Source organism: Canis lupus, chromosome 1, assembly GCF_003254725.2.
Source record: "Canis lupus dingo isolate Sandy chromosome 1, ASM325472v2, whole genome shotgun sequence".
Taxonomy (NCBI): Eukaryota; Metazoa; Chordata; class Mammalia; order Carnivora; family Canidae; genus Canis; species Canis lupus.
The window spans coordinates 30,547,605-30,569,723 of record NC_064243.1 but is presented as its reverse complement, the minus strand read 5'-3'; the positions used below and the strand labels follow the sequence as shown (position 1 = coordinate 30,569,723).

General features: G+C 38.6%; 1 protein-coding gene across 5 annotated transcripts in view; it reads right to left on the bottom strand.

The window, feature by feature from the left end:
* ARFGEF3 (ARFGEF family member 3) overlaps positions 1-22,119 on the bottom strand; it is a 176,252-nt gene that overhangs the window by 90,869 nt on the left and 63,264 nt on the right. For 2 of the 5 annotated variants that reach the window (XM_025422392.3, XM_025422396.3), the window contains exons 6-10: positions 16,706-16,837; positions 13,091-13,213; positions 9,561-9,603; positions 7,177-7,255; positions 17-121 (exon numbers count right to left, since the gene is read on the bottom strand). In XM_025422392.3, the coding sequence (XP_025278177.1) occupies positions 17-121; positions 7,177-7,255; positions 9,561-9,603; positions 13,091-13,213; positions 16,706-16,837 (482 nt within the window). The remainder of the gene's footprint in view (positions 1-16; positions 122-7,176; positions 7,256-9,560; positions 9,604-13,090; positions 13,214-16,705; positions 16,838-22,119) is intronic. The other 3 variants (XM_025422393.3, XM_025422394.3, XM_025422395.3) reach the window with 3 other exon arrangements.

Here is a 22,119-nt window from a genome sequence, read left to right as displayed (position 1 = left end):
TTAGGGGGTTGCTTACCAGATCAGGTCTGTGAAGCCTCTGTGCAGATGCATGGAAGAGGAGGAACTGCTGAGCACGGACAGGACGCACTCCAAGTATAGGAGCTGCAACTGCTGTTGGTCACTGCAGAACAAAACCAACACATAGACTCATGCAAAGTGAAGGCAAAATGAAAGAGTTGGTATGTGGGAAACACTTGGAAGAATGTTAGGCATTAGAGAGGTGTTAATTTGGGAGGAGGGACAGTTAGCATAACGAGTTGAGTTGCATCCCTGAAAATTTCTCTGTTGAAGACCAAACCCCTGGTATCTCAGAACATGCCCTTACTGGAGACAGGGTCTTTTACCCAGGTCATCAAGTTAAAGTCAGGTCATGTGGGTAGGTCTGATGGCCACATAAAATGGGAAAAATTGGAAACAGAGACATGCACAGAGGAAAGACAATGGAAATGACATAAGGAGAAGATGGCCATCTACAAGTCAAGGAGAGCGGCAAGGAATGTATCCTGCCCTGTAGCCCTGAGAAGGAATCAGCTCTACTGACATCCTGATCTTGGACTTCCAGGCTCCAGAACTGGGAGGCAAGACATTTCTATTCTATAAGCCACCCAGTCTGTGGTACTTTGTTATGGCAGCCCTAGTACACTAATATAGTTTGGGTGATTAAAAAAAATATTAATAGACGTTGCTTTTTGGAACAGTTTTAGATTTATAGAAAAACTGAATATGGAACAGAGTTACTGTGTTCTACTCGCCTCTGCACATGGTTTATCCTGTTATCAACACCTTATATTAGTACGGCACATTTGCTACCATTACAGAACAAATACTGATTTATCATTACCAATTAAATGCCACAGTTTATTCCAGAAAGCTTTTCTTGTGTTCAACTGTCAAAACCTTTCAAAAGACCATTAATTACATTATCTTTTAAATGGTCAACACTTTACTAAATTGCATTTGAATTTCTTTTTTGAAGGCAACATGGTTGTCCAATGAACACATTATTTTTCTCAGAGTTATTATTATGAGATTAATCCATAGAGACAGATGTGAAAACAAGAGTTTTCTGGGGTGCACGTTCTTATACCCAGACTAAGTTTTCTGCCTAACACATCAGGAAATACTAAACTCCAGGTGGGTGTTAAGTGACCGACAGTAATAAGGAAGAATTTAATGTTCAAGCACTCATTTATACAAATATGTAATAAATACTTTTAAGAGAATTCACTGAGAAATCCTGTGTGGAATGGAATGTTCCAAAAAAGGAGGAACTTGCTTTGAAAAATCATTTTTGGTTGTGTCTCTTTTCTCCTAAGTAAATGCCAATAGGAAGTTTAATGCCCTTAACAGTTCAAATAACTCCCAGGAGAAGGAGAATGGACAGTAGAAACTTGAGGAGACAGGAAGGAAGAACGAGAAAAGTTAACCCCAGGCCGTCCCAAGGCGCAGAAGGCTGCACACGTACAACTGCCAAACAGAGAAAGGTTGCATGGATGCAAGATGAAGGATGGCAAGATGGGGGGCTGCGGGTCCCTTGTTTAAGTGTCATGCCATGTTAGATTCCTTGGCAATAGGTCTCTATAAAATTGACATCAAGTTCTAAAACTAGTTGGCAGGCTACAGCCCAGAGGCCAAATCCTGCCTGTGGCCCCATGAACTAAAAACAGTGTTTGCATTTTTAAATGGTTGTAAACCAATAACAGAAATGGACAGGGAACAGAGGCAGTGTGCAGCCTTTTACAGAAAAAGTTTGCTAACTCATACTCTAAGATGGTCTTCCTTGCCCAAAGAGAACTGTACAATGATTCAAATAATGCCATTATTCTGAAAAAGAGAATGCTGCCTATATTTGGATATACTCTACTGCACCCACTGAGGGGGGGAGGAAGAGGTAGGTCAAGGCTAAGTTTCCACAAAAATTATCACTATTTGCCAAGAGGAAGGTGGTGGTTGGATGAAGAATAAGAAAGGTAAGACATACTTAGCCATCCTGGGCCAGGTAAAGACTTTATGTTTTGATACTCCTACCCACAAGCTTCCCTACACTTTTGAGCAAGGCATTGTTTCTGACCAGAAACAGCACAGTCTTTATTCTTCAGAGATTAGAGAAACAAGGAAGCAGGTAGGTAAAGGATTGTGTAGTAACTGGTACAAATAAATAATTTAACACAAGGTTTGATGAGAGCATATGGAAGTAGCATCTAATCCTTAGAAAGACTCAGAAAGAATTTCTAAAAGAAAAGGCATCTGCACGGAGACCTAAAGTGGGAGACTTGCATGGCAGTGTTGGGGAGAGGGTGGTGGTGGTCTGTGGTTGGAGCAGAGTGTGAGGATACCATCAACAAGAGGTGGAACCAGGGGCCAGATTAGGAAGGGTCTTGGAGGACTTGTCTGAACTCTATTCTGCAGGTAAGAGAATGTCAGGACCAAATTCTTGTTCTAGAATAATCATTCTGGAGGCTGTAGAAATGATTGGAGAAGGCAAAACAGAAGGGTCATATCACCAATAAGCCACGTTTTGAAAAAGTTCTGAAAGGACCCTCTCTGTTATCTCACTGGACTCATTATTAAGAAAAATAATTATTAAATGCCTCAGTTCAAAAATATATACCTTTCAAACTGTCAGTCTAGCACCAGAAAATGAGAACTTTAAACAATAAAGATTCTTAATTTCTGAAACCAGAAATACACCCACAGAAAAGTTCTGAGCAGTCAAGGTTTCTACAAGTATCTGCAGAGTGTGCCACAGCAATATTGCAACTCCAAGCCATCGGACCTGATTTCAGAGAGGATGCATTGCCAAGATCACGGGCCTGAGAGTCTCCTTGGAGACCAAAGGCAGTAGCTTTTCTGTGGGCTGCAGCGGTCTGGAAAAATGGGTGCTCATGGCCTTGCACGAGTTGTCATTTAAAGGAGCGTTTGAAATGTAAGCAACTTCCACACATGCCCCTCACTAGATACATATATGCACATGCACCATGTGTGTGGTTCTTATTTGTCTGACTGTAGACAAACAAATACATGAAAAGCACAGAGTAGAAAGAAGTCAAGAAACCAGCCAACTTCTTCAAAACACATGAGGAAAAAAAAATCTGCCTACTTAGGAGGATTGTGGTCCCCTTGGCCTGGTCTTCCACTTGAGCATTTCATGGTTGGTAGGTTGAGTAAGCTGCTGGGTTCATTCTCTGCTCATCTCTGAGCTCAAGATCCATGGAGAAGAACTGCTGTGAGTGGACCAGCGGGCGGGGAAGGCTAAGCAGCTCTCATACTGGCAAGGTGACTGACTGCAAGGGTATTTGACAGCACATTCTGGATTTCTGGAGTTCCTGGAATTCTGTTTAATTATGGATCATTTTGACCTTATCTCTCTTTGAGACAATTGAAATTTAGGTAGAAAAGGAGAGAGGGGTTAAGTAATTGTGAGAGAAGTGGAATGAAACTAAAAACATGATGTGAACACCTGGCCTTGCCTCATTGCTGCTGAGAATGCTTTGGTGTACACTTCTCTCTGCCATTCAGCACTGGGAGGAGAGGGCAGTGGGGAGAGGCTTATAGGAGACCAATAGGCAGAGAATGAATGAATAGCTTTCTGAGCCCAATTAGCCTTCCAAAAACCATTGGATTTAAAAAGCATCATGTTCTATTAATAACACATCTCTAAGGCATGTGAGTTATTCTGCATACCTGGATGCACTCTGTGAATCCTTCCCAGAGACTGAATATATCATGAATACACACCTTTACGGAGCAAAAGCCCTATGAGGTATGTGGACACTGATTTTTGGAAATGACCACTGAAGGAAAGTACTGACCATAGTGTGACTTCAGAGGAAGAAGATATTTAGAAGGTGGGAGAAGTATCAAATTTAGCTAATAGAAATTAAAGGATTTCAGGTAGTAAATCCAGAAGAAACTGTAAAAGATGTGAAAACTCAACAAGAAGAATAAAGAGAATCACCAGATTGAAAGCAGCCAAGAGCTTGGGTCCACCTGACCAGGTGGCCTTACAGGTCTCCTATTTAAGCTTCACTAAGCATGCTACACCCCAGCTCCCTTAGCCACAGAACACTCATCTCAGGGTAATGGAATCATGGTGAGAAAGACCATACTCAAACATGGTGAAGAGTCTCTAAAGACAGAAGCATAACTGGAGAATTGCACTGAAAAACCAAGCTCTATAAAATCCTATAAAAACCAGTAAGCTCTGTGACAACATGTCTAAAGCTATCTTTGAGCCACAGCCCAATGAGAAATCCTAGAAAAACATGTATGTGTCACATGAATTACTTTTCTCATTTAAAGCCTATTCCCAAGTCATATGGTTTGGAAATGTTTTTTTCCCCCCAGTGACTGATACACATTTATGACCTTTAGTCTGTAATATCTGCACATATGCATTTGCAGTGTTTGTGCAATGTAGTTTCCTAATGATCTACAAATGTCTGATGTAAGAAGTTCAATGTCTCAAACTGCATCATAAACTAAAGTTAGCACTGACAATTCTAAAAGTAAACAAACCATTTGAGAGCTAATATTTATCAAATATTTATTGTTAGGCACTAAGCAGTTAAAAAATTCCATTTATCCCAAAACCTCCTAAAGATACCAATACTGAATGTCTATAATAATTACAACAGGCATACCCTTGGACTGTTCCAGGTATACCAGGTCTTATGGTCACTCTACAGATAGCGGTCCCTACAGCTCATGTTAGAGACATCCAGGTTTTAGAGCGCCATGGAACTTGAAGCCCTTACTGGACCTAGCTGAAGACTTTCCTGACCAGTGAACGATGGTATGTTTTCAATCCACCATTCATAGACCTACAGAATTGTTCTGACTTATCTTGGTGGCTAGTTTTCAATTATTAATAGCATAAGTACCTTGAGCTTTTCTAGCACTTAATATCTTAGTTTTCTCTTAGCAAACTACTCAGGAAAAAAAAATGTATAGCTTATTTTCTCCCTTGCCTGCAAAGTAATGAACATAGCCTTTATATTTTTCAAAGTTCTGATGGTCTGTGTTTTATTCCCTGATAACGCTAAGATCTGAGGAGGGCACAGGAGCATCTTTGACAGCTGGCAACTGCCTCGTTGCTACCAGCTAGCTGTGGTGTTCCCCTGGTGAACACAAACAACTTCACAGAATATTGGAGTCAGATGAGGACTCTCCACAACGGTGACAGAACAATATGAAAGCCAATCCAAAAATAGGCCTGAACAAAGATTTAAAAAAGGAATCCTGTACAACCACAGAAATGACCAAATATCATCCTTCCCTGTGAATTAATGCTGTTTCTTCTATGATGACAGCTCCCATCTGTTCCTGCCATCATTTAAATAAAAATTAAGATGTCCCATACCAGGAAGGCCCCTACTTTCTAACAGCACCCAATCCTTGAACAGATCCTAAGTTCGGGTCACCCACTCTAATAAATCACCTCACTCTGGTTCAAATCTAGGACAATCCCTTCTAACATCCTTTTACTGGACACCCTTGGCTCCGTATAGTGTACAGACTCCCTCACTATTACAAGTTCATAAACCAAATTCTCTCAGCCTCAGGTAATCTTTGGCTATTGGGAATCAACTATCTCTTAAGTAAATTTTCTCATTTGATTCTTACAAAAAACCCCTAACATATTTTATATCACTAGTATTATATGACATAAAACAATAATAAATGTTAATTATTTTATAGGATACATAAGTTTACAGTGGTTGAGAGCTCTGCCCAAAGTCAAGAGCTAGTAAGGAGCAAAACAGAGGTTTTACCCAGCTAATGCAATGATGATAATGTAGTTGAACCAATAGTGATTAAACACTATACATGATTATATCTTAGGATAAAAAGCCAATGAAAAACATCCCTCAGCTCTGATATAACAGCTGGCTCTGCTATGAAGGAGAGAAACTAGGCAGGGCTGGGGAGGAGTGAGCACTAGAAGAAATCTATACCCTGGTCATGGATGGGTAGAGTGAATATATAAACTGAGCAGAGTACAGGGGAAGCCAACTACACATGCCAACTGCTTTTCGACATATCCATTCTGAGGAAAAACAATGCTCTGCTTAGGGTGTAGGGGTGAGAGAAACTTGAGGTGGGGCTATGGAAGAAGTGCTTTTCTTTTTGGCTTACATTATCTATGGATTAAATAGAACTCTTCATTTTTTAAGTGCCTAATATGAAGGGAGCTTAATTTGGTCAAAATGTGCAGGTAACCTAGAGGAGTGATGGATTAGATCATCTGATATAGAAACTATTGGGCAAAAACTTTGAGTCATTCTAAGCTTAGCTTTAAAGACCCCCTAAGTTTATTTAAGAAGAAACAAAACCCCAATAAGTTTCTACAATTTTTCCAGCAAAGTGAGAGACCTCATTAATGTTTCAACTAGACTGTCTTCCAACTTATTACTATATATAAAATTTATAAATAAAAGTTTTATAATTTATCAAATATTCTAGTTCATAGTAAATTATACTGTCTTTCATGACTCAAAGGGCATTTCAGAATCTTATTTTGTTACAGAATTTTGCAATTAACTATGTATGTAGCTGGTGGAGACTCTTCATTTCATCTTGGAAAGTCTAGTTCTTTCATGATTTGACTTTATTATAGATGCATAAATTAACAAGTTAACTTACCGTATAGAAAGTTGGAGCAGTGGACAACATCTATACGATCTAATATCAATGATTAAACTGGCATGTAAAAAAATGAGTATATAAAAGTCAGAATAATGTGTTCTTTTCAAAAATATGCATGTGAATTCACAGGCTTGGGAAATGTTAGAAGAAATATAGAAAGACCATGGAGTCTGTCCCTGACATTCAACAGAGGTCAGTGTGAAGACTCATTTTGAGTCATACAACTGGGACGTGCCTGGGTTACATCAACTAGCTTTGTCACATCAACTACTCTACTTTGTAAGTAAGTAAGTCTTCTTTGTAAACTATTGTTTTCCCATTTCTCATGAGAAAATTATATCCTTCAGTCATGGTATTTAGTAAAGTAAGCTTGCCCAAAGTCACTGAATCTATTTCTCAGGAGTGACAGGTGAATACCAATGGGGGAACCATTGTTCTTATAATCTGCAGTTTTAGGTGAAGCTGTAGACAAAAGTTCTCAGAAACAGACCACTGGTGAATAAGAACACCAATGTGGAAGGCACTTACTTGATGGCGGCTTGCAGCTTCTCACACAGAACAGTGAGCACAGAGACAAGGTCATCACAGAGGGACTCAACTGTTGACCCTTCAAACAGAAGAGGTTATAAGCATTAGACATGGGCAGAGAGCCCTAGAAGCTTCCTCAACAGTCCTTCCATCCTCTGCTTTTAATGTCTTCAGGACTGAAAAGCTGGTTTTCAGATGCTGAGCCTCCCTTAAGCCACTAAAATTATCATAGAAAATACAATTATTCGTTTCTAATGTAAAATACTTCAGAAAGAAAATAATACATTGTTTGCTATTATAAATAAAACTCATTCACACTTAATGGAAGGATATTTGATTAAATTAAGAAACAAACACAGTTGACAACAATTTTCTCAATATTCAGGCCAGCAGGCTACAATGTATCCCTTATTCTGACCTTTGGAATTTCTGGATCTTTTGAGCAGATCTGAGTTGTATCAAAGAGAGGAAAAACTGGCGGCATGGAAGAAAGGTGGGCTTTTCAAACTAAGGAACTAGGGAAAGAGGGCAAAATAACTTAGTCACCATCTCTACTATTTTAACCCACTGTCCAGCTTCCCAGAGCACACAGTTGCTAAGAGAACAATGGCAGAAAAAACAATTTTCCCTCCAAATGTGTTCATGCCCAGAAACTAGCAACAGAACTTCCACAGAAGCCCTGGATGTTTTATAGAGAGGGTGAAATTTAGAATCTGTCCAAGTACTGGTCCGCAAGTTGCTTACTGTGTGAGCTTGGGAAAGCCTCAGTTCTCCCTTTGGTGAAATGGGAGCAGACAATCCCAAACTGACAGAATTGTTGGGCCAAGTGAAGTAACAGGTGGAAGCATTTGTTTTTCTTACAAGAAACACCTTCAAATATCTATACAAATGTGGCTGAGTGTATGATAAATGCAGAGATAAAAGAATGACCATGAGGTCAGAGAAGTTGGAGAAAAAATGGCAAGCACAGAAGACCGAAAATGATAGTAAAGTCAGAGGAGGACAGGAAAAAGAAATGGCTAATCCTGAGAAGTTATGGTCTTCCACGCAGAATGACTTGACACGTTCCTCATTTCTCTCCTTCATTCTGTTTCTCCTAATTGTGGCTGTTTGACTGCTTTTCAAAACTTTTTTTTTTTAAGATTTATTTATTTATGATAGACAGAGAGAGAGAGAGAGAGAGGCAGAGACACAGGAGGAGGGAGAAGCAGGCTCCATGCAGGGAGCCCGACGTGGGATTCGATCCCGGGTCTCCAGGATCGCGCCCTGGGCCAAAGGCAGGCGCTAAACCGCTGCGCCACCCAGGGATCCCCTTGACTGCTTTTCTTTCCCCTTTCATTGTCCTTTCCATCCTTTCTATAACCACCCCCATCCCCACCTTTTCTTATTACTAACATGCAAAACTATCAAAGAAAAGCAGATTGCCCAGTATTTTTTAAATTACTGAATAAAGGGGATCCATGGGTGACTCAGCGGTTTAACGCCTGCCTTTGGCTGCAGGGCGTGATCCTGGAGTCCCGGGATCAAGTCCCACATTGGTCTCCCTGCGTGGAGCCTGCTTCTCCCTCTGCCTGTGTCTCTGCGTCTCTCTCATTAATAAATAAATAAAATCTTAAAAAAAAAGAAATTAAGAAAAAAATGTTTAAAAAATTACTGAATAAAATCTGAAATATATTTAAATTTTTTAAATTAGATGGTCTGAATTTTTCATATCTCTTTCAGAAAATAATACTACCAAAGTAAAAAACAAAACAAAACAAAAAAGCCCCCCCCAACCCAAAAAACAAACTGCTTGTCAATTATATGTGGACCTTTATTTTTCCTTTTCCTCTGGGTCAGAATGAAATTCTTTACCTTGATTTCATCTCCCACTTAAACTGAGCTGTTTGTCCTACTGCCAGATTTCCTGTGAGATTCATTTCTCTATATTAAAAAAAGTTGCATTTCACAAACACTTGTGGTATTAGTAGCTCAATGTCAATCAGGTTTCCACAACCCTCTATCTAATTCTCATTTTAACAATTAATAAGCTTGGCTTCATGGAGAACAAAAGAAACCAATGACCAAAATAATAATAATAATAATAATAATAATAATAATAATAATACCCACAAAAACCTCCAGCCTCCAACAGGAAGGTATATGAAGAGTTGCTATCCTTCACATAGTTGGAACGGTAATCGGTGGGGCTGGCAGAGTGCAGGACCAGAAGGAAGATTAAGAACCAGCTGATGAAGTAATAGCTGGGAAGCCGAAGTTAAGCAGAACGTCCTGAGAGCTCCCTGGGAGCCCCTACTCACCCCTTTCATCCCCAGCGCCAAGCACAGAATATGCATCCTTCTACCTGGTTTTTAAACTGAACTAGCAAAAATCAAATCCAATACCTTGATTCCTGAACTCCTGTGGGACATCCGGGTTTTCAATGATCTAGTAAGGGAGACACACCACAAGACAATTAGAAGATTTGCGCACAAAAATCCCGGACTCTTAGACAATGGAAAATTCAAGGAAACAAATGTCATTCTGAGTGCTCTGGGCTCACCTAACTCTCCTAAGTGCACCCTCCAGGTCTTGATAGCATTTCATTACTCATGGTATTTAGGAAAAGACTCTAATGTCTGGAAATGAGCTCATCAGGTCCTAAAATATTCATTCAAGAGTTTGCAATCTTCACAAAGGTTTAAGTCCTTTACACACTGTATGATTCCAGTGTGCTTAGCTAGGGCTTGGAGCTACCCCTGCGTAAACTGGTGAGTTACCTTTGCACAGATAGTTTGTCCCAAGGTCACAGACAACACTTTGATTGGCACCTAACAAACACAGATTCTTAGTAATAAGAAGGATCAGGTTCCTGAACTTTAAAATACAGGTCTGTAGAAAGGTTCTTCGGTCTCCCTACCTCTGAGCACTGGGACAGAAGAGGGTATTTTCATTCTAATCAACTACCAGACATATAAATCATCCCAGGACACTGTTTTAACTTATTTAAACTTGTTACAGGGGCATATTTTTACTATTCTCTGTTCATCAATTTGCAAGCTCAGTTGCTTCCATAGCATTCACTGAAATCCTATGTCAATGTCTACAGCTCAGAAGTGGCTAAATAAGAGTATAGAACAACATTTTCTGGAGGAAAAACATCTAAATCATATTTAGAGAAGAGGAGAAACACTACCACCTTCCCCCTAAGTATTTACGTGTGGCATTTTTGCTTTTTGAAATTAGTAACTTATAATCTAATAATAGCTTTCATCATCTAAATAATTCAATAATTCAAAGTTTGATAATAACTCCAAGATCCTGATGGTACAAAATCAAATTGCATAATCTGTCCTGGGAGTAGGGGTAGACATTAGGTTGATGATACAGTTGACCCATGAACAATGTGTGAGTTGGGGGAACTGATCACCCCATATAGCCAAAAATCTGTGTGTCACTTTTGACTCCCCTAAAACGTGACTACTAAGAGCCTATTGTTGACCAGAAACCTTACCAATAATATAAACAAGTCAATTAACACATATTTTATACATTATATGTAATATATTCTGTATTCTTATCATAAGGTAAGATAGAAAAAAGAAAGTGTTATTAAGTTTTCTTAATTTTCTTTTTTTTTTTTCTTCATAAGGAAGAAAAAATACATTACTGTATTTATGGAGAAAATCTGTATATTAGTGGTCTCATGTAGTTCAAACTCATGTTATTCAAAGATCAACTGTAATCAAACGTTACCATGTTAATGTTTTTGCATTCTAGATTTATTTTCTTTCCATTGTATTTAAGTCTTCCTAATTGTGACATGGCTCATGATTCTTTCCCGTGATGGGTCATGCTACACATTACACATCTTTCCTAGGTAATGCTAGGTGCGCCATGAGAGAACACGCAATCTCCTTTTAATGAAACTTACCATTCCTATAGACCACTTCCCTTTAAAGGCTTTTTAAAAAATTACCATTTTTAGCTGACAAAACTTATGTCTCCCTCTAGTAGATATCACATATGCTTCAAATATTAGCATCCTGAGAATTACTTTTCTGGGTCATGGAAGCATCTCTGGGGACTGCATGAGTAATAGAAAGGAAATGACAGGAAATACTAGTTTTCCACCTAATTTGGGATCTTGCCTCAGGCTGGGTAAGTCCAGATGGTCAGTGATGAGCAGGCCAGAGGGCTTATTAGACACATAGTATCACAGACAGAGGCAGACAACCCTCTAGGTTCTTTTTTTTTTTTTTTTTTAATATTATTTTTAACCAATCTCTACACCCAACATGGGACTCAAACTTGTAACCCCGTGATCAATAGTTGCATACTCTGGGTTTGGTCCACACCTCTATAGCTCTCTACCTGTTACCTGTCTCATGGAAGAACAATGTGAGCTAAAAGGCTGAGTCATTTTACTTGAAACCTAATATTCTTTTACTTAAAATTTTAAAAAGATTCAGCAAAGGGATACAATTAAAATCACTTTGATACTACAAAGTTTCATTTAAGTGTTTCATGTTAAAACATGAAGATACCATTAGTATTATATTACCTCATCACGTTGCCATTTAGTAAGGATGAAGTACGAGTACACAATTAATATAAGATTTTCAACGTTTAAGGTTTATTTCTATTACAATGTGCTTTAATGTTTTTTCTTAAGTGTTTTTTTTTTCTGTAGCATATTTTCTATTTATAATTTGAATTTCTTTTAAACTATTATTTCCATGCTACCATATTCAAAATACTAGTTTAAATGAAGTAGTTTTTAACAAAGGGTAACCTAAGGAAATAGCATCTCAAGATAAAACAATTTTTTAATAGAAACTTGGGCTGTGGACATAGCAAACATTAAAAAAAAATCAGTATTTGCTTTTTCAGATTAGTGTTGCTTTTTCAACCCTGTCTGTCACAGCAGGGGTTAGGAGCCCAGGTGCTTAGTTCTGGCTCTTTCTTTCACTGATAAGCTCATGCATTTCAGATTTCAATTTCACCTCTCTGGGTTTCATCTTCCTCATCTGTAAAATGAAGGGTAAAAGAATTTGACTAGGTAAACCCTAAGGTTTCATTCAACTCTAAAAATTAGAAGATAATTGAAAGTAAAAATTAGAAATGATTTCAGTTGAATATGAGATCTTAACTTCTGTAAAGTTAATTTCTGAGATATTTCAGACTACCACTGAGATTTCCCATTCTAAAGAATAATAAAGTGTTCATTTCAGAATACTTCTTGCAAATTTTAAAAGAATTTTAATCTGAATTATTCAGAAGCAGATAAAAAAGAACCCCACATACCTATTTTAAAGAAGAATCATCTCTTCACTAACACTCCCCAAAGATAAAATATATGAGAAGCCAATTACATTTATATTTTTCCCAGGGAATGCTCATTTTAGACAATCTGTTCAAATTTAGATCAATAAGCTCCAATGGCCTTCAACGACAGAGAGAAGGCAAACTGAGCTTCATTCACCCTTATGGCACCAGCACGTGAGGGAAGACCTACTGGCACAATCTTTTAGTTAACAAAGAGAAACACACACTACACCTCAAACATGTAATTAATTGCTGTTAGTTTTTCCTAATTTTGAACTTACTTCTAGTATTAGTTAATGTGTCAACACAATATTTTTATGTAAAAGTTTTCAACCTGAGTTAAAAAAAATGATTAAAAAACAAAAGTGAATCACAAAATAATGACTAGAAAATGATAGGAGCCATAAGGAAAAAAGGACTCCGAAAACTTTAAACAGGCAAAAATATATTTAAGGAGCTTAGTTTGTATAAATAAACATTCTTCTAAACCAAGCAAGCCCCTCCTACTATTGCAGTAGGAAACAGCCAGGGCAGCAGGTGGGGGAGGGAGCGCTGGGATGTGGGACACACCGCATGCAGTTACACACATACCGGCAAGGCTGCTCACCGTATTCTCCTGCCTTTGTCGTAACTGTAAAGTCAAGTCACTCAGCATTTGACTCAGAGTTGCCCGCACAGCAGTGTTTATACTACGCTGGTGACAGCTACATATGTAAGTCTCAATGCACACCTGGTAAAGAAATAAGATAGCAACATACACGCTCTGTGGGTATCAGTTGGTTCCCGACATGCTTTGGAATTGACCAGAGAGGATAATAAATCTCTCTTAAGTAGAAAGTCAGCCTGATTGAGGACTAATTATCAATGAGTACTAGAAATATTTAAAATCTTGAAAATTTGTTTTTAAGCCTCCAGGCAAGTCACCTTTTTCCTAAAGATTACCACTCTTAGAACTTACCCAGAGCATCATTAGAGAATGCAAATTAGTGATTTTTAGATATGCCAAGTAATTCTACCGAGAGGAGTTGCAGGGGGCTGGAAGTTAATCAGGAAAACCTCCGGCCATGGCCAAACAGGAACAGAATTTACTCACTCCTGAGTTATGAATTATGGGGAAAGGGTTACTGAATCCCTTTCTCCTGCACTATAAACAAGCTCGATCCTGGGTAACTCTCTGGCTGGGCTCTTCTGGAATCCTGGTAGAGGTGGACCATGGGCTGGGTTACCAAGCAGCATGGCTTAGGGTGAAAAGTGTCTCTCAATTTCTAAGTTGCATCTAAATTGAGAACAATGTGGATGGACTTTAAAAATCTGGTGAGAAGTTCAGGTTTGGGTTTTCTGGGCGCATCTTGTTGCTCACATCCTCCGAGGGACATCTGCCAGTTCTGTTCACAGACTTGTTAAGGACATTCCACTTCCTTAACACAGTTGAAACATGGAGGCTTGGCAGCCAAGGTGACTGCACCCACCGGGGTGGCTCTCATCTTCTTGCTCTGAGGCTGGCATTTGAGAGCCACAGACTGGCTCTGAACCACTCAGAGGCAGGGACTCCTTCCTGTGACAGAGAAATGCCTGCCAGGGCCCTGCCTCTCTTCCCTGTGTGTATCTGCTGAGCAGATGTAATGCCACTTGTGGCCTATTTGGGTCTTGCAAGTCTGAATATCAGGTTGGACCTGAGAGGACTCCCCGATGACTGCAGCATGGAAAAATCCCAATTTGGGAAAAAAACAAAACCAAAACGAACCAAAAAAATCAAGCCCAACCCTCCTTTGATGATGATGATGTTTAATGTCAGGACTTTTTAGATTTTACTGTCTCTTAATTCTTCTGGAAACAATGGAGATGGGCATAACAATAAATGTGTGCTTTAAATTTACTGCATTTTCCCTCTATAAGGTAGGCCATCCTTTCCTGTTTGCTAACTATATTTAGACCCACAAAAAGAAAAAGAAGGGATTTAATGTACTGAAATTATTTTTCTAGGAATAACTCTGAGTTTATCTACAATAAAAATAAAGTGTTCTCACCTCAATGACAAATTTAATTTGATGGATGAGAAGTGAGATGGGAGAGATCCTAAGTGTTAACCTTTGTTGCCACTACTGTCTACACTGGAACTTCTTGTCAGGCTTGTCATAACCTTTTTGGTAAAATTAATGATGAAAAAAGTAAATATTTTCCAACAGTTTAATTTATCTCCTATTGGATGCTGAATAGTCCAAGTGAGCATTTAAAACTCATAAATTTAATTGGAAGTTGGTTTAGATTAATTCATTTTTATGTAAAAAAGAAAATTCCAAAATATTTATTTTTCTAATTACCATTGAAGGGCATGTAAGTTTTAAATTCATTTTCTCCAATGATGATGGATTATAATGTACTTGAAGCCACAAATTATACATACTTAGAAAAAAAGGTGTCTTAATCTTGGAAGGCTTATACTTGGCGTGTCATGAAATGATGCACAAACCCAGGAAATAAATCCAAATGAGTGCAGGGTTTCACTTTGATGCAACAAATTCTCCGTAGTGTAATTAGGCACAGCAGGACTATTCATGCCTCAAAATTTAACAGTTTTCTTTAAATCCTACATTCTCTCCAGAAGCCTTTATAGCTGCTGATCTTTAAGATCTCTGAGCACTAAAATAAATTTAAGGGGGATTTTGAAGCTGTAGAAGTATTAAAGATGAAAGAGTAGCTATTTTGAAAGCTGAACTCATGCTCAATATAAGCATGATTCTTTTAGGTACAGAGAGCTATATGAGCTATACAACCTCCCTTCAAAAATTTTATCGGTCACTTTGGACCCATGAAAGAAAGCATGGATGAGGAACTGGAGTTTATGTAATACGTATGGTTCAGTATATGGGCAAGAACTTCCTAAATACCAAATGTGTTTGAGTTTTAATGTCACCACTACCTCTTTTGTTCAGTTGCCTCTACCAGGTGTACAACACTTGGAGTGACTCATTGCATGCTTACTCTGTTTTTAAAACTGAGTGGGGAAAAATTACAGAGGAAGACAAACCATGAGAGACTCCCAAGTCTGGGAAACAAACAAAGGGTTGCCAAAGGGGAGGTAGGTGGAGGGATGGGGTAACTGGGAGACAGGCGCTAAGGAAGACACTTGATGGGATGAGCACTGAGTATTATACTATATGTTGACAAACTGATTTTAAATTTTTAAAAAAGGGAAAGGAAACCCTAAAAAACAGGTATTAATCTGGGGTGCCTGGGTAGCTCAGTTGGTTACCGAACTGTTGATCTCAGCTCAGGTCTTGATCTCAGAGTTATGGGTTCAAGTTCCAAGTTGGACTCTGTGCTGGGTGTAGAGCCTACTTAAAAAAATGGGGCACCTGGGTGGCTCAATGGTTAAGTGTCAGCCTTTGGCTCAGGTCATGACCCCGGGGTCCTGCATCGGGCTCCCTGCAGGGAGCCTGCTTCTCCCTCTGCCTATGTGCCTCTCATGAATAAATAAATAAAATCTTTTTTTAAAAAAAGAGTGTTAATCTAAGAAGCTCATTCTGCTAAAGCTGGATGTGTAAATATTTACTGGATAAAAGGGTATCCTTTTTAAAAAAGATTTTATTTATTTATTCATGAAACACACACACACACACAGGCAGAGACACAGGCAGAGGGAGAAGCAGGCTCCATTCAGGGAGTCCAATGTGGGACTCGATCCCGGGACTCCAGGATCATGCCCTGGGCCAAAGGCAGCTACTAAACTGCTAAGCCACTCAGGGATCCCCCAAAAGGGTATCCTTTTAAAAATAAAAATGACCACATACCTGATAATATCACTATTTTTAAGTCCACAGAAAGAAATGCTGTATCAGCTATCTTGACATATCCTAACAAAAAGTTTCTCCTACTTGCTATAATAATAATAAACTGGTAAACCAGTAAGGGTCATCGAGCTAGGTTTTCCATGATAAACCTGACCACCGTGTTCAAGGCCAGTGATTTTTCACTTCATAAATGTTTTTCTGCCTCTATCTTGGAGCAGTGCTAACATGAGCACAGTGAATCAGAGAAGGTAAGAGAATACCAAGTCCAAAGGCAGGCTGAGTTTCTGGGAAGAGGCTCCTCAGTTTCTTCTTGCAGTACTTCCAATGGCACTTCTACCTCCCCATGCCCTTTGCTTTCGTAGAGCAGAACTGACACTTAAAAGTCCCAGTTCTGTATCTCTGCCAGAGGCTCAAAGGGCCAAGTCAAATACCTTGTGAAAAGCCCCAGGCCCCTGATCTCCAGGGAACGCACGAAGACACAGGGCAGTGAGGAGTTTCGTAATGGACATTTTGACCATTTCATGCATTTCTGGACGTCCAGCTTTATGGCATGCTAGACACAGCTGAGGGCAAAACCACAAAGAGTTAATGAAGCAAAACAAATCCAAAAGGCAGAAGGAAAAAGAACAAGAAAACACAAGTCTGCAAGCCATACACAAGCAACAAGAGTCAGTAGTATCATCAAGTAAGGGACCAATAAATAACAGTACGAGGTTAAGAATCATTATTATTAATCACCGGGGTAGAATCATTATTATTAAGTATGAAGCAGCATAGTAGAATGTCATAGACATATAACATTGGCCAAAGTGATAACAAATTTTAAAGCGGCTGCCACAAAAGAAATTTGTTTATCTTTGCAAAGTGGATACGACGTTCACTTTGTTAAACCATGCATTTGCCTTCTCTTTCCTATCTGAACAGGGCTGGTGGCACAGTTTTGTTAAAACAGTGCATGATACTGAGCACTAACAAGTTCCATAAACAGAAGAGCTATATGTTTTCAATTGGAAAATCTTTATGGAGATGAAAAATAATTTATGGTGATAAAAAACAGGAGATCAAAAATTAAGCTACAAGAAGAAGAAATGTCTTTTTATATAGGGAATAATATGATGAAAGCTTGTTGATCACATTAGAACCAAAACCAATTTTGATTGTTACTACAAACCTAAACCTTACATTGAATCATGACAATTCAGTGGCCAAGCCATTTCTAGGTGAACTGCTGTAACAGGTGGGTATGTGACAGAGGGCACCTCATCATATGGTTCCTGCTGGGTGCGCACACACATACAGAGTGAATTGAAGTTATTTTATTATTCCTAAGAAACGTGTGTAAGTAAGTCTATCATGCTAGGTTAGGAAATTTGTTGGTTTTCCTTTCAGAAATTTTTAAGGTGTCCAAGCATATATGGACAACTCTGATTGTGACTTCTCTCCTCCTCTTCATATTCTTCTTGGCTTAAGCTGGCTTATTAAAATGGCCTTAAGAGGCCTCAACCCTTTAATTCCTGCACCTTAGTCTACAGAAGGTCTATTGAACTTTACCCTTTGCCCTGTGAAGCAGCCCAAAATGAAGTAGAGAGGATCTCTGCACTGCTCTCCATGTCTTCTAACTCCAAATAAATTCTTCAAGAGCTATGTAAGTCAGACATTCCAGGGAAAGGTGGAAAGTCTTTGCAAAAGGACTAGTTTGCTCAAAGCCTACCCGGCAGCAAATAACCAAAGAACAGACACCTCAAAGGAATCAAATCAGGGTCAGTAAAGAAACAGGCCCACAAGGAAGAAAGAAAGTGTTTCCAGAAGGAAAAGTGGAGACACTCCTGAGAACAGGATTTCCTTACTTCATAGGCCTCAGCCAATTTGAGACCATAATCTGGGCTCCTTTGACCAATTTTCTTGCCAGGAGGTGGGGTTAGAGAGAACATAACAAAAAAGATGCTTCCAAGAAAAACTGACTGGGTCACCTATGCACTTTTCTTCTGGATTTTATCTGCAGACTAATCTCCTTAATTGTAAAGAATATTTTATTTGCTGTATGTCTCAGGAATAATGCTATTACATTTAAGAAAAGAAAAGAAAGAAAAGAAAAGAAAAGAAAAGAAAAGAAAAGAAAAGAAAAGAAAAGAAAAGAAAAGAAAAGAAAGAAATCATTGGACACTCAGGAGTTAGCAGTAAGCCCAATTAAAAAAATCCTTTAGTGACAACTAGAACCATTTGGCTTGGAATTGGAATATTTGGCAGCAGGTCTTCAGCCTTCATGGTTTTAAATTCCCTTTGGTAACAAGTGATACTAAATAAAACTAGAAACATAAAAACATTAGATCATCTGATGCTAGTATAATGCTCATAAAATATAAACTGAGTATCGATATATAAAGATACCCAAGAAAGAGGCATAAACCTAACAGTCACTTGAATCTATGGTCACAAAAAACATAAAATTCACCAATACTGCTGCTTCATATGTGAAAACACCATACAGCCATTTTCTAACTAAGCATCGTGGTAAAAAGCCAAGGTGGATAAGACTCCTAAGAATGTCAGTTGGTTGCCAATATTATGATGGCAGGATCCTACCAACATTTTTAAAGGCTGAGAGCAAGGAAGCAATATACCATAGTGGTTAACAGCCCATATTTGAAATATAAAAAGTCTGAATTTGAATGTCTCACTGTAGAAACTTGGACAAGCAAATTATCCTCACTTTTCTTGGGATTCTTTATCTGTCTTCATTGTGGGAAAGATGAGAGGAGAATGTACAAAAAAAAAAAAGACACTACTTATTGACATACCCTAGGGACTCAGTGGCTAGCAGCTACCATTATTATTAGTTGGTTATTATTATTAACCAGTGTTTTACAACTGAGGGATAGATGGATAGATGGAGTCAAAGAGGCAGGACCCTAAAACTAAGAATCTTAAAGAAAAAAAAAATGGTCTTTGAGATAGACTTTGCTTGAACTTAACAAGATCAAAGACTGGAAGTTTCCCATAAGTCAATAAGGAAACCAAAAAATACACATTGATCAACAAGGCTTTTTCATTTTGAAAAATCCCACAGAGGAGCCTAGAGAAGGCGTGAGAATATACCCTGAATTTTTCCAATGAAACATTAACCATTTTCAAATTCGCTCTACAGACCTTCTGGCTCTGGCTTCTCTTCTTCCTTTATCCAAAGTCCTTGGCAATTTTTATTCCTACAGCTTTCTCCAATATTAAAGTAACTACTCTTGGAAAACTCAACAGCAGATCTGCTAAATTGGGCATCGTACTAAAAGAAACCTTGGTCTAGTTTTCAACCAATTAAGAGAAGTATTATGTATCCATAGAGAGTTTTTATTTCTGATTATTCATGAAATTGGACAAAACACATATTACATATTTCATAATTATCCATTTCTAAATTTGATGATTTTCATATTCCTCCTATATCATGGAAAACTATGCTCTGAAAAACTTTCCTTATTACAATTTAATTAAACAAGTTAAAGATAGACATACAAATAAAGGCTTTATTTACATTTTACATGTTTAATGATCCTCTTACAGTTTCAACAGTGCCTTGGGGAAATGGGCTCATTTTTCATAGTTAAGTACACATCCCCATTTCCTGATCAACAGGTTTCAGGGTAAACACTGTTCTTGAGTAAAAGTCAATGTGCATCAGGGTAAGAAAGAAGAGAATGTCTGGATTCTTTCTCAACATTTCCACAGGAGCTTTAAATAATTGATTTTAAGGTGTTTTTTAAATAGTTTCCCAAGCTATAGCAAAAGTGACAATAGAACTTTTTTTTTTTCGTTAAGTTACTTATTTTTATGAAAAGTCCAGATACAAGTAAGAAAACTTCTAGGAGTGAAGCACTAGTTTTAGGCTAGAACGTCCTGCTTTCAAAACCAAGATGCAGATTTTCAATGAGCAGGTGAGAAGCACCTGAGAATCTACAAAATCACTGCGCTTAAATCTACAGAATAACTTTTTTTGTGGCAGTATAACTTTCTTACATAGTTCTTTTCGTTGATGCTATTTTTAAGATCAACAGTCTTACTTAAAGCTGAGTAACAGTCTTAATTCCATCTGCAAAGTTCATTCCCCTTTGCCATATAATCTAACATATTCACAGTTTCCAGGGGTTAGAACATGGATGTCTTTACAGGGAGAGGGTTTTATTTTGCCTGCCACCAACCATTGAAAAATAATTTAAGTGACTTCTATGGTGAGAACTGAGAGGGTCTGAGCTGTTTTGCAAATTTGAGGAACCATAAAGGCCAGTGAGAAAAATGTTTATTCCTCTCTTGTGTAGCTAATGTAAATAATGATTTCAGATGGTTCTACTATTATTCTTTCTTAAATTGTCTATACATTATTCATCTAATAATCTAGTATTTGTAACTACTGATCCATATGCTTATATTTATAAATTGTTGCTATGCTTTTCACATAAATAGATCTGCTTATCCTGTGCCAGATTACATAATTACAGAATGGGGTAGAGGCATTCTCCCCCTTTTTAAAGGCTGACAGTGGGCCTTATGGCTTCAGAAGCAACAGTAGGACAGCTCTGTAGCAGATTAGACTGTTAAAGCATAAGAAATACACCTGATACATGTCAAGCACTGACAAATGGGAAGGGAAAAGTGTAGAGGTGATCTGGCAGGAGATGAAGGACAAGAGGGATGATAGGAGAATCAAAAGCCTGCACTTACCGAGGGGTCACCATAGAGGGGATGCTGCTGCTGGTAGGTTACCATTTTTGGGGACAGGGGCAGCTCTTGCCTGGGTTTTGGACCATTTAAAATGAGAGTATGCTGACACATGTGACACTGCTTCTTAAACTTGGATAGGCCCATGAATCACAAGGGAGCTCTAATTAGAAAACAGACTTTTATTCATGGGTCTGGGGGTAAAGCCTGAGGTTCTGCATCTCTAATAAGCTTCCAAGTGCTGCTGATGCATCTGGTTGGTGGACCACAGTCTGAGGTTTTAGAGTACCATGGCTCATTCTGACATGGTTTTACAGCAAAGGTTGGTGGGAGAGAAGAGTAGCCATCAGAGTAGTTGTTGTCAACTTGGCTTCTAAAGCAGGATCACTGGGGAGCTTTTACAAAATGTGAATGCTTAGGATCCCCCAAGACCAAAAAACTCAGAATTTCTGGGGGCAACTGTAGGCATCTTCTTTTTACTAATACTTCCCAGGTGATTCTAATGTGAAGCCATTTGATGAGAACCACCAATGTAAAAGTAAGGCCTCCAGAGCTTGGTGACTGTAAGTCTCCCATAGATAACAGTTTCAGGAATATAAAGAGGAAAAAGCCAAAACCTAATCAAGTAACTACTGAAAATGGCCAGCCTTATATAGGAACCTAAGCCTGCCCCTTGTTCTGATTTTTGATCACCGTTAGTAGTCAACTGATATGTATTATACTCTTAATCAAAAGACATGTTTTAAAGACAAAAGGCAGGATTAGTTTAACTCCAACACTGGATCTGTATGGTATTCTTTCCTGAACATGGTTTGGGATGAAGCTGGGGGTAGCCTCTTTGATGGTTCCACTATTTACAGAGGAGATCATAAGAGCCCCCATGAGGTGGGCCTTCTGCAACCAAGCTGGTGACAGCATGTGCAACACAGTGAGAAGAGTAGAAGCTCAGTCACAGCCACTGGTCTTGCATCCCATGTCCACCACTTTTGAGCTCTCTGACTTTTGGGAAGTTGGTGAGCCTCTATGTGTCAGTTGCCTTATCTGTCAGATATGGATAATACTGCTTCACGGTATTGTGTGGATTATAAGATTTACTATAGGTAAAGCTCTTAAAACAGTGACTGGCACAGAGAAAGTG